This window comes from Bombina bombina, chromosome 5 (genome assembly GCF_027579735.1).
Source record: "Bombina bombina isolate aBomBom1 chromosome 5, aBomBom1.pri, whole genome shotgun sequence".
Lineage (NCBI taxonomy): Eukaryota > Metazoa > Chordata > Amphibia > Anura > Bombinatoridae > Bombina > Bombina bombina.
This window is the reverse complement of record NC_069503.1, coordinates 385,650,810-385,663,762: the sequence shown is the minus strand read 5'-3', so window position 1 is coordinate 385,663,762 and position 12,953 is coordinate 385,650,810. Positions and strand designations below refer to the sequence as shown.

At 35.4% G+C, this 12,953-nt stretch overlaps 1 protein-coding gene across 1 annotated transcript in view; it reads right to left on the bottom strand.

Annotated features, from left to right (window-relative positions):
* KCNH8 (potassium voltage-gated channel subfamily H member 8) overlaps window positions 1-12,953 on the bottom strand; it is a 484,148-nt gene that overhangs the window by 380,805 nt on the left and 90,390 nt on the right. Inside the window, 1 exon segment of the mRNA XM_053715735.1 lies at window positions 8,908-9,039. Within this exon segment, the coding sequence (XP_053571710.1) occupies window positions 8,908-9,039 (132 nt within the window).

Sequence of the window (12,953 nt, the reverse complement as noted above, 5' to 3'; positions counted from 1 at the left end):
AAACTAGTATACACTATTTGTTTATTCATGGATCCATGTTTTTATTTTTTTAACTTGTTTATTTAATTAAAATGCTTAAATAATAAAATGTATAAAATGCATCATTGTAATCGGTCCAGACCCAGCCTCCATCAAGTTGGCGCTTTGGTATACTTTCCATTAATCTGCTCTATTAAACACTCTCAACAAGATAGGGGAAATCTGGCCTACAAAAGATTTATAAAATAGGGAGGTGTAGCCATCCGGCCCAGGAGCTTTGCAAGCTTTAAGATCACTGAGGTAATTTCATCCACTGTGAATGGAGACTCTAAATTTTCAATTTGCTCTCACAATAGGTTTGGGAAATTTATGTCAGATAAGAAAGTTTCAATAGAGACACTACTAGGTATGGTCTGGGGTTGAGATAAGCGTAAGTTATAGAGTTGCATATAATACCTAGCAAATTCCACTCCTATGTCTTTCAGGTTGGTTATAGTTGCCTCCTCCTTATGTAGGTAAGGAATTCGGGATTGGGCTGTACGATTTCTTAGTTTCCTGGCCAAAAGGAAGTCTGGTCTGTTGCCTTTATGATAAAATAGACGCTTATTATCCCATAAGCAATCTTGCCCTTTTTGGTTTTCCAAAAGCCTGAGAGAGATCCTAGTGGTTTCAATAAGGGGTAGGAGGTGAGGATTGAGAGTGGACATATGCTGAATAGAGAGAGATCTAAGGGTCTTGTGTAGCTGTGCTATAGAGGCTGTGAATCGCCTGCGAGTTTGGTTTTGTATCTTGATAAAAAGACCCCTAAGAAAATCTTTTAATGAGCCCCATAGGCAGAAGTCATCAACTTCACCCGTGTAGTTGTGTTGTAGGAAATTAAAAATTTCCTCAGAAATGTTGTCTTTGAGACCTGGAATGGAGAGAAGAGAATCTAACAAACGCCAAGGGGGTCTGGATTGTATAGACGCATTATCGGTAATCTATCCTGGAGTAGGAATTGTGCACAGGAGAGTAGAACGTAAAATCTTTGTCCATGGAGTGCAGTGAGCGCCACACATCATTAAGATCCGCCATAGCCAGGAGGGAGAAGAATTGATTTGAAGTAACAAAAGAGGATTTGTCCAAAGTGTGCCCCTGAGGGATGCGTTTATCAAGGTTAGGGTCAAGGACCATATTAAATATATTTAATATATTTTTTTATATTATGTAGCCTAGTGAGGAATTTTCTAAAATGTAGAATTTGCCTCGTATTGGGGCTATAGTAGCACGTCAAAGTGTACATTGTGCCATCCAATTTACAAACTAAAATAAAAAAACAGCCTTGGGAATCAGCATCAACATTAATTTGTTTCAATGTAATATCTTTATAGACAAGGAGCGACCCCCCTCACTTTCTTAGTAAAAGATGTTGTATGAATATTGGGGTAGAGGGGAGATCTTAGTAATATTGGCTCTTCTACTACCCAGTGGGTCTCTTGTAAAAAACCCACCTTAGCCTGCAAAAATTTTAGGTAGTGTAGAATTCATTGGTGAATTAAGGCCTCTAACATTATACGAGGCACAGGCTACAGTCATCTTGAAGAGGGGAGAGAGAAAAAAAAATTGGGATGGAGGTAAGGGAATGGAAGGGGAGGGTAAGGAAACATAAAGAGATAAGGAGATATAAAAAAATGCTCAGTCTGGAAAAAAACTATAAGAAATTGTTGTGTATAAATATTTTGTAATTATGGGGGTAATAGTAACTAAAGAAATGTATTACATGTGGTATAGTTCAAGGGAAACCGTGAGTTAGCCTCTGATACCTAATTTAACTAAAATATCACAGAACTAAGATTATTTTTGGGGGTAGAACAAAATAGAGCCAGCCGGGCTGAAAAACAATAATATCTTGCCTTTTACGTGAATGTAAAACAAATATGAAATGCAGGGGGAGAGGAGCAGAGGGACCCATAGGATCCTGTAGGGCATTGGGTACCTGGGTAATATTTGAGCCAAAAAATAAACTCAAGATGTATATAAAAGAGAAAAGGAAAACATTGTCAAGTCTGTTCAAAACAAACATATAAACATAACAATTAGTACAAAGAACCTACATCAGACAGGTATATAATCTGTTGGGAACTAAAAAAACCTTGGAATTGGTTAACTATCATTCATGTAGTTATGCCCTAGTCCCCATGATGTTTTAAAGGATACATTTGTAGGCCTAAGACTGCTGTGACATAAGTGATATGGGGAGGGACATATAGCACAATTCGTTCCCCCAAAACTTTGTCAAACTATGAAAACCATAACAAGTACTAGGACAAAGTAAAAAGCTGTAATAAGTGTGCACTATACTGAAAATGTAGACAGACTGAGGGTATATTAAGGTGTATGCATAGAGGCTCAGGTATCTTCTACATGAGGACAATTTATACCGGGGTTAGAAATGATGTAATTTGAGTTAGGATCAATCTAAGTAGTAGGGAATAAAATTGGTAGCTTCCCCTTTTGTATGAGACTAAGGGTTAAACATATGGAACTTGCCCTGGTTCCTAAGAAGCTTAACTTAATGAACAATGTTTAGTAAACTCATAACTAGGAAAGGGATCGTAGGGACATACATACACATAGTAAGTTTGGCCTATCCGGCCACCCCAACAAAATGATAATGACAGTGGTATATGGATGTTAGCAATAATGACTATATTGTACAGATAAATAAAGAGCTCTAAAATTAGACTAGACCTACTAATGCCCTCAAATTTAAGGTGCAGGCATAGTGAAAAGCTATTTAAAAACAAACAAACTGGTAATTGCAAAAATAAAAACACATAGACAATCAACACTCAAGTGAATAAACCATCATATATAAGTTCACTAAAACATGTGAAATTAACATATGGTAGATTTAACAAAAGTCATATTAACTTGAACCAATTCTTAAATTAAATGGGTGTATAGGTAAATAAAGCTTAACCATATATTCTCTAACTGTTGATCTACAGCAAAATAAAGCAGTGTTATCCTAATGAGCCCTTTATGTATAGAAAAAATGTGTTCAACCTAGGAGGGTTGGGGGTAACTTGTACTAGAGGAATGGCTGTATAATGTCAGCATGAGAAAATCGGCTCAATTAGGTAACCTGTAGCTAAGACTTATTCCTTGGCTGTATGCCTATTGCTGTCACCTTTAGGAATATACTCATGACTGTATAAGGACCTATGGGTGTATACTTAGATAAAACTAATGCACTGTATGTAGAAAAGTGTCCTGCTAAACCTTAGTTATATTGAGTAAAAAATGTTAAAAACTGATACAGTATTTGTTAGCATGTCTCATGGTTACATGATGAGTCTAGACAAACACCTACAACCTGGATTAGGCCATGGACACAATATAAAGGAAGTTAAATGCTAATTTGTGTAGAGCAGAAAACAAATGGACCACTGACACATATATTCATTTGAATTAAACATTAAGTAGGCATCAGCAATGTCATAAGGAAGGTTAATGAGGAAAACAATTAAGGAAAACAATTATAACCAATTTATTAACACAGACGAGGTGTATAAGGTAAGTATGTGAATAAACTATATCCTGTATCATTAAGCCAATGACCCCTAACATGATCTCGTAAGGCTATCCAAATTAACTCCTATCATGGGATAGAAATATATTTAAGGGTAACCCGCTTGAGAACAAGTTGTGTCATATTAAAGGGGATGTTTCATAGTGTTGGCACCAGAACCCAAGGACCTTCGGGCAACTATTGAACAAAAGTGTCTGCTATATTTTATATTAATTTGTAAATGGTCTTTTGTGGGGAAAAGAAAAGGCTGTGCTTCTGGATAATAGAGCCATATAAGCACAAAAAAAGGTTCAGCTCAAGCAAGTCCCTGCCAATGGGGGGTAAGAAGAACATCAAAATAAAACGTAGAAAACTCGTCCATATTAGGACATCACAGGACTTTCAACTCCTTGTCCATCTCCTAGGAGATATCCAAGATTAAACAGACCCACTAGAAATAAGAAGAGGATATCTACGTGAAATCTGGGTCTTGATTTCGCCTTTGAGATTTTGGGTCCCAGCTGGTAGCTCCTGATCTCAGATAACCTCCTCTAGTAAAGGAAGCAGGTGAGGTGTTTCCCAAAGTCACCCTAATATCTGTGTTTTCAGGGCCTGACTTGGGCATGGTAGAAGGAGCTTCATTTTGAGGTTGAAGATTCCAAAACTGAACCAATGTTAATCCTTGATTTGCCTCCGAGATAATGAAAGTATGGTCATCTTTGGATACAAATAATTTTGTGGGAAATCCCCATCTGTACCTAATGTTGTTGTGCACCAAAGGACCTGTGCTGTTGGAGTGTGCGGGGAGCTAAGTCTGAGAATATCTGAATACCCTGGAATTTCTATGGTAAAACCAGTTTATGAAGGTGCGCTCTTTGGACTATCGCTTTGTAAGTGAAAAAATGTAGCCGCGCCACTATATACCTAGGTTGCTCAGATATAGAGCCTCTCGGCTTAGGGACCCTGTGAGCCAGGTCTATAAGATTATTCTCTGCCAAAGGATTGGCAAGTTCTGTTAGAAAACTGTTGACATCTTTATTAGAGATTTCTTCAGATACACCCTTGATTCTCAGATTATTTCTCTGTGACCTATTTTCTAGGTCTGCTACCTTATCTTCAAGTTCAGACATCTGTATAGCCAAATTTTGCATATAGCTTGATAGGTTAGACTGATCCACTCTCATATCTTCCTGCTTGCGATCTAAAATGTCAATCCTTGCAGTAGTATTAAGGTCTTTGCGAATTTCTGCCAAGGAGGAAGTTAATTTGTCAGAGAATAATGAATGATGAGTACCCAGCATGGATTTCAGAGAGCTTAGAATAAAGGATGGAGTCATATTATTTTGTTCCCAGTTTTGAAGGTCTTGCAAAGCTGAATCAGCTAGTGGTGATGAATCAGGGCTAGTAAATTAGAGTTCTCCTTCATCCCCTGGATTATGAGGGGCATTAAAGGGATCAATAACAGTCCTTTTTATTATATTAGATCTTCATCCGATCGGGGCAGAAGAGGACAACCAGACGGGCAGAAGTCTTCATCCAGACGGCATCTTCTATCAGCCAATAGAATTGAGCTTGCATTCTATTGGCTGATTGGAACAGCCAATAGAATGCAAGCTCAATCCTATTGGCTGATTGGATCAGTCAATAGGATAGCACTTCAATTCTATTGGCTGATTGCATCAGCCAATAGGATTTTTCCTACCTTAATTCCAATTGGCTGATAGAATTCTATCAGCCAATCGGAATTGAAGGGACGCTATCTTGGATGACATCATTTAAAGGAACCTTCATTCTTCAGTTGGACTTCATTTGAAGAGGATGCTCCGCGTCAGCTGGATTGAAGATGGACCCGCTTAGCTCCTGATGGATGAAGATAGAAGATGCCGTCTGGATGAAGACTTCTGCCCATCTGGATGTCCTCTTCTGCTCGGATCGGATGAAGACTTGGCCCCTCTGGAGGACCACTTGTGCCCAGCTGGGTGAAAACGTCTCAAGGTAGGGTGATCTTCAAGGGGTTAGTGTTAGGTTTTATTAAGGGGGTATTGGGTGGGTTTTAGAGTAGGGTTGGGTGTGTGGGTGGTGGGTTTTAATGTTGGGGGAGGTTTTGTATTTTTTTTTACAGGTTAAAGAGCTGATTACTTTGGGGCAATGCCCCGCAAAAAACCCTTTTAAGGGCTATTTGTAATTTAGTATAGGGTAGGGAATTTTATTATTTTGGAGGCATTTTTATTTTATTAGGGGGATTAGATTAGGTGTAATTAGTTTAAAAAAATGTAATTATTTTTTTATTTTCTGTAATTTAGTGGGGTTTTTTTCATACTTTAGTTTATTTAATTTAATTGTAATTAATTGTAGTTAGTTTAGGGAATTAATTTAATTATAGTGTAGTGTTAGGTGTAATTGTAACTTAGGTTAGGGTTTATTTTACAGGTAAATTTGTATTTATTTTAGCTAGGTAGCTATTAAATAGTTAATAACTATTTAATAACTATTCTACCTAGTTAAAATAAATACAAACTTGCCTGTAAAATAAAAATAAACCCTAAGATAGATACAAATGTAACTATTAGTTATATTGTAGCTATCTTAGGGTTTATTTTATAGGTAAGTATTTAGTTTTAAATAGGAATAATTTATTTAATTGTAGTAATTTTATTAAGATTATTTTAAATTATATTTAAATTAGGGGGTGTTAGGGTTAGGATTAGATTTAGGTTTAGGGGTTAATATATTTAATATAGTGGCGGCGACGTTGGGGACGGCCGATTAGGGGTTAATAATTGTAGTTAGGTTGCAGCGACGTTGGGGAGGCAGATTAGGGGTTAATAAATATAATGTAGGTGTTGGCGATGTCGGGGGCAGCAGATTAGGGGTTCATTAGTATAATGTAGGTGGCTGCGATGTCCAGAGCGGAAGATTAGGGGTTAATAATATAATGTAGGTGTCGGCGATGTTGGGGGCGGCAGATTAGGGATTAATAAGTGTAAGATTAGGGGTGTTTAGACTCGGGGTTCATGTTAGGGTGTTAGGTGTAGACGTAAAATGTATTTTCCCATAGGAAACAATGGGGCTGCGTTAGGAGCTGAACGCTGCTTTTTTGCAGGTGTTAGGTTTTTTTTCAGCCGAATATGCCCCATTGTTTCCTATGGGGAAATCGTGCACGAGCACGTTTAGCCAGCTTACCGCTACCGTAAGCAATGCTGGTATTGAGGTGAGATGTGGAGCTAAATTTTGCTCAACGCTCACTTTTTAGAGGCTAATGCCGGGTTGAAAAAAACCTGTAATACCAGCACTGTTTGTAGGTGAGCGGTGAGCTGGAACTGAGTGTTAGCACTGCACGTCTTTACCGACAAAACTTGTAAACTAGCCATATGTTAATATGACGATAATACTTATGGTATTATAGTGGTTCATTTTGTCTAGTTCCCCATATTCTACCCATTGGTATAGAATGGCAAAAAATCCCATATTCGCTATAATTTATAGCCATTTCTGTATTTAACTATAACATACTTTATTAACTCAATGGGACATCTAAACCAACCAGGAAGGTTTCTTTTAAACAATCTTATGTAACATTTTTGATAAGAGCAAGTATCTATGGAATACAAATTAGATGTCAGAATTCTAAGCCAAATTATGTTTAATATCATATTAATGATATACAACATCCATCTCCTTTAAATATAATTTATTCATTTTCCTATAAATCATTATCCTCCTCTAAAGTTAAACATAACACAGGATATAGACAGTAATAGTGCCATATAATATTATCTTGAAGTATTTTCCATACAATAGTAGCATCCTTAAATTCATCAAGCATCCAAGGATCCAATCAAATGTAGAAACAGTTAGGATGCTATAGATTCAGTCCAGATCAAATTTGCCTCATGACGTTATAATTCCTGACATCGCAAAATCTTACATCCTTTAAGTCCAGGAGAGGCCGGCGCTCATCATCCTTTTGAGAAAGCCGCAAAGGCGAAACATGTTAAGGGCGGGGGGGGGGGGGGAGAGTTGTGGGTCTCTCTTATGTTTTTCAAATCCAGTCAGCAGACCTAAGTTGTTCACTTATATTTATAACCGTTTAGCTTCTTAATCGTATACGTATGCCTAACAGTAGCATATTGCAGCTGCAGATTTAGACTTTCTACATATCCGCTCACATAGTAGCTCTTGTGTGGTATTGTCAGTATCAGTGGCAATAACAGTTAGATTATTATCTGTCTTGGAGAACTTATTTTGCATTGGAAGCAAGTTGTATTATTTCACAGTGTATGCTACCGCTATCATATTTGTAGCAACTTCATACTGCAACATTGTAACAAGTTGCATTTACTCTATAATTGTTTTGTTTCTCCTCATTGCTACTCATATGCTTAGTATTCAAATCCGATAGAGATACTGCTTGGAGTCTTTGACATAAAGTTATTTTCAGCATAATATTATATTAGCACCGGCACTCAATTTTAACCCCATTGGTGGCTGTAGATTATTTTGCCAAACTATTATGGTGCACTCCAAATATTTGGATGGGCTGTAGATGAGCAGCTGCATTAGCTATTTTCTCATTATTTAGCTAATCCTAGGAAATGGTCAGCTTAGATACATTGATGGCTATATGATCTGTGACAACAGTGTTTAATTATCACCCTCGATTTTAATAGAACCAATACAGATAATATATTTAAATTTTAGTATGTGAATATATATAGGCATAGATATATATTTTACCAAAAAAAATCAGATATATAAAGAAATTATGCATTTTCAAATAAATAGAACATATTCTGCTATGTGAAGAACATTGGAATGTGAAATATTCAAAATTCATGTTGGGTTAGCGCACTTATGAAAATGCTATAGTATTTGCGCCCGTTTAAGGGTTTTAAGTTTTGGGAATACATTAACGTATTAACGATACTCGAAGTTTGGCTTTTTGCTCGTTTTGGGTTAGCATTTGTAGTAAACATTTTTCCTTTTAACTTGTAATACGCACGCTACCTGAGACACTCAAAAAGCTTACATCTTGCGAATTTATTTACATCTAGCGAATTTAAGGGCTATGCACTAGCCCTTAGTGGGATATGCAAATAAAAATCTATTTCTCAGCATAAATTTTTTTTCATGTTTTTGATAAAAGATACATATCACTTAACTCATTTTAAGTTGAAGAAAAATGTATACATGTAGTAATGCTTTGTAATTTTTAAAAACTATTTCTAGATAATAACATATCATGAATTTATATTTGTATGTCCCATGAAAAACTCCCTCTTAATGATACACAGCATACTTCTGTAAAGATGTTGCATACAGTTCAACATGACTCATATGACTACATCACAATATAAATATAACATTTTACAAACCTTCTTTTTTATCCTCTTGCGCAATCTTCACTTTTGTGTCTGTTATGTCCTTGAAGGATGCCAAAAAAAGGACCACATCTCCTTTTTCATTCTTGATGGGAACAATATCCAGCAGGCACCAGAAGGATGTACCTAAACAAAATAAAATGATAATGAATGCAAACACATGGCTATAGCAAGAGAAATACAAAAAACACTCTTTCAGCTGCAACTAATGTAATTTCAACCAAATCTTATTGGAAAGGTCAGTGGTCAAGAAACCACAGCTGTTCAGCAAACATAAATCTTCATATCCCATCTGAGGAATTTAGCAATTCTCCTCTCTGTGGAAGTTTAGAATTGATTTAAATGCAACATTTTTCTCCTGGGCTCATTAAGATGGTTTAATGAAGCTTTTTTATTTCTTCTAAATCAGTTTTTTTTTCTTTGAACTTCTTACTGATCTTAGCTCTTCTTGTTTTAATGGAATATTTCTCAGTGTGTTGAATGTGGCATTTGAAGTTTGCTATTTATGGTGAAACATCTTGCATTACATTAATTATCAAGGTTGAGTCTTCCTCATCATCTCATTCCAGAAGCCCTAATGTCCTGTATATTTATATAGCTAATTCAAAGGACTGGAACAAATTTAACTTACTTTAAATAGATGTTGCCTGCCAATGGCACACTGTTAAAAATACATACATTTAACACATTTAACTAATTAAAAACACTGCAGTTCATTTTATATTCTGGTAATAGCATTTTTGCAACATACTTTCACTTACAAAAACTCTTATTTTAAAAGTAACACTGTTTCAAAGATTACATTAAACATGAAAGTGACCTGCATCTGATATGGCAGTATGCAGCACTCATACTCAGAATGCAGGTAGTGACTTGTACCTGAAACGCATGTACATAACTTACTGCTGAAAGTCTTGTAAACTTTAAATAGTGTCAATGAAACACTAAGGACCAGGTTACAAGTGAAGCGGTATTTTTTGTGCGTGTCGTGTAGTACTCGTATTACAAGTTGAAAGTGAACTTTTTTTTGTTTGTGTGCTATCCTGATGCACATAAAAAGTCAAACTTTGCTCACAATAATGTATTGTCAATTGAGCAAAGAAAGTGGAAAAAACCTAACATACTAATTGCGCACAAACCCAATTGCATATTCTCGAGTGCGCTAACCCGACATGAAAAATATGAATATTCCACATTCCAATGTTCTTCACATAGCAGAATATGTTCTATTTATTCATAAATATATATTTCTACATATATATGATGGTATTTTGATACAATATATATCTATACAAATATATATAGCTGATTATACATAGGTATAGGTGCAGCATTTTTGTAATCTGGCCCTAAATACCTTTAAAGGAAATATTTTATAAGCAAAATTGAACTTATGAAAATTAATTTTGCCTCTTTCAAATAGCATATCTTGGCTGTTCCTACAATATTTTTCAACATTGCTTAGTTAATACTTTAATTAGCAATACTGTTAATAAAACATTAAAAATAAAGTTCAAATTTCATGTTATTATATTGAAAGTAGAGAACAACACAGTGTCATCCTCCACAGTCCTTTCTCTGAGTGAAGGACAACAGTCATTCTTCTGCAAAGATGGTTTTCCTCAATCTATCATAGTGGAATGAAGAGATACCAGAGGTATTACCATCATAGGAAATCATCAGGCTGTTTGATGATGTCACATGAAACACAGGTGTGCCTTTGGCACTGCTAGAAATTTGTGAGAATTCTTTTGGAGCCTATATTTCAGACTTTTCACAAAGAAAATAAAACATGGAAATCTACATCATCAAATTAGGGGTTGCATTTCAACCCATGAAAAATGTGATCACTATTAAAGCATATACTGATTTTTGTCAGAGGGGCAATAATGAAGCCCCCTTCTCTTTTCATTTGATTTAGGGGGACAAATACAAGAGCACCTGAACAGTGGGCACAAATATGTTTTTTCTATTACAGAGTTCTGGCTCCTCCCTCTGTTTTAATTATGGGTATTGTGAATTCTAATTAGATAAAAGTCCACTCTTTTAAATGAGGGGTCATATGCCTTTGAATAGGGGAAAAGGAGCTCCTTTAAAAATCCAGAGTGGGGATGAGAGCTCAGTTTGGAAAGAGGAGAGTGGAGCTCTTTCTATTGGTAATCCTTATATACCTGTGCACATGCTTGCATTGTCAAAATGATTTAAAGGGATACAAAACCCATTTTTTTTCTTTCATGATTCAGTTAGAGCATGCAATTTAAAGCAACTTTCTAATTTACTCCTATTATCAATTTTTCTTCGTTCTCTTGGTATGATTTGTTGAATGAGCAGCAATGCACTACTATTTACTGACTGAACACATGGGTGAGTCAATGACAGTCAGTATATATATATCAAGCCACCAATCAGCAGCTAGAACCTAGGTTTTTTGCTGCTCCTCAACTTTCCTAGATAAACCTTTCAGCAAAGGATAACAAGAGAAGGAAGCAAATTAAATAATAGAAGTAAATTGGATAGTTGTTTAAAATTGTATGCTATGTCTAAATCATGAAATTTGTTTGTGGTTTCATGTCCCTTTAAGTGACCCATATGTAAAATCTATTTTTTTTTCTTTATTATTGTTATATATTTTATTCCAAACAAAGTCTAGATTATGAGTGGAGCACTATTTATCACTTGCATGCTAACTCCGCTAGAAGTAAGCTTTTTGTGTGCGCCTGGTACCGCATAAAATATAGATGATTATATATAGGAATAAATATATAAAGATATATATTGGAATATATATGTAAAAACACATTAAAAAAATATATTTTTAGTATATGATGTTATTATGAGTGTAACTGTACTTTTTAATGTATTTTTGATGTGTTTTGTGCAACTTTTTATTCAAGTGTAACAGTTAACCAGAATTCTGAAGTCATGCTAACCCGACGTGCGTTACATTCAATTGCGCTCAAGCGAACGTGTTGTAGTAGGAACAATACATTTTTATCTTCTAATTTTCACTTAGCAATTTGAATTGAAAACTATAGTACAAGGCTTTAAAATGTGATGTGCAAAAAAACCTGAAACAGGTAAAAAATAATCAGCTAGATTACGAGTTTTGCATTTTGATTGAAAAAGCAGCGCTATGGTCCATAACGCTGCCTTTTCCCTAACGCTGATATTACAAGTCTTGTCAGTATAGGAGTACTGCGCACCTTTTAGCCTGTACCGCAACGTCAGTAAAGCACTTTTAAAAAAGTCATTTTTCAATGGGACTCCTATAGCGCCAGTATTGCAAGTTTGCCTGGGAGGCCAAAAAGTTGCTGTACCATAAAAAAGCTGTACCATAAAACTCATAACTAAAGTGTCACAAAGTACACTAACACCCATAAACTACCTATTAACCCCTAAAGTGAGGCCCTCCCGCATTGCAAACACTATAATAAATTTATTAACCCCTAATCTGCTGCTCAAGACATCTCTTGATCTCTTAAAATGTATTAACCCCTATTCCGCTGCTCCCTGACATTGTCGCCACTATAAAAAATTTATTAACCCCTAAACCGCTGCCCTCCCGCATCACAGAAACTATTTAAATATTATTAACTCCTAATCTGCCATCCGCCCACACCGCCACTATAATAAACCTATTAATCCCTGAACCACAAGCCCCCCACAACGAGATATACTAAAATAAACTATTAACCCCGAAACCAAAAGACCCACAAGGAAATATACTATAATAAATCTATTAACCTCTAAACCTAACGATCCCCTAACTTTATATTAAAATTACAATTTCCCTATCTTAAATTAAATTAAAACTTACCAGTCAAATTAAATAAATTAATTTTAAACTAAAAATTAAACTATTATAATTATTAAACTAAAATAAAACTAACTACCAATTAAATTAAACTAAACTACACATTAAAAAATACTAACACTACTCTAAAAAATACAAAAAGTATCTAATTACCAAAAAAATAACTAAATTACAAAAACAAACAAACACTAAATTACGAAAAATAAGAAAGAAATTATCAAAAATA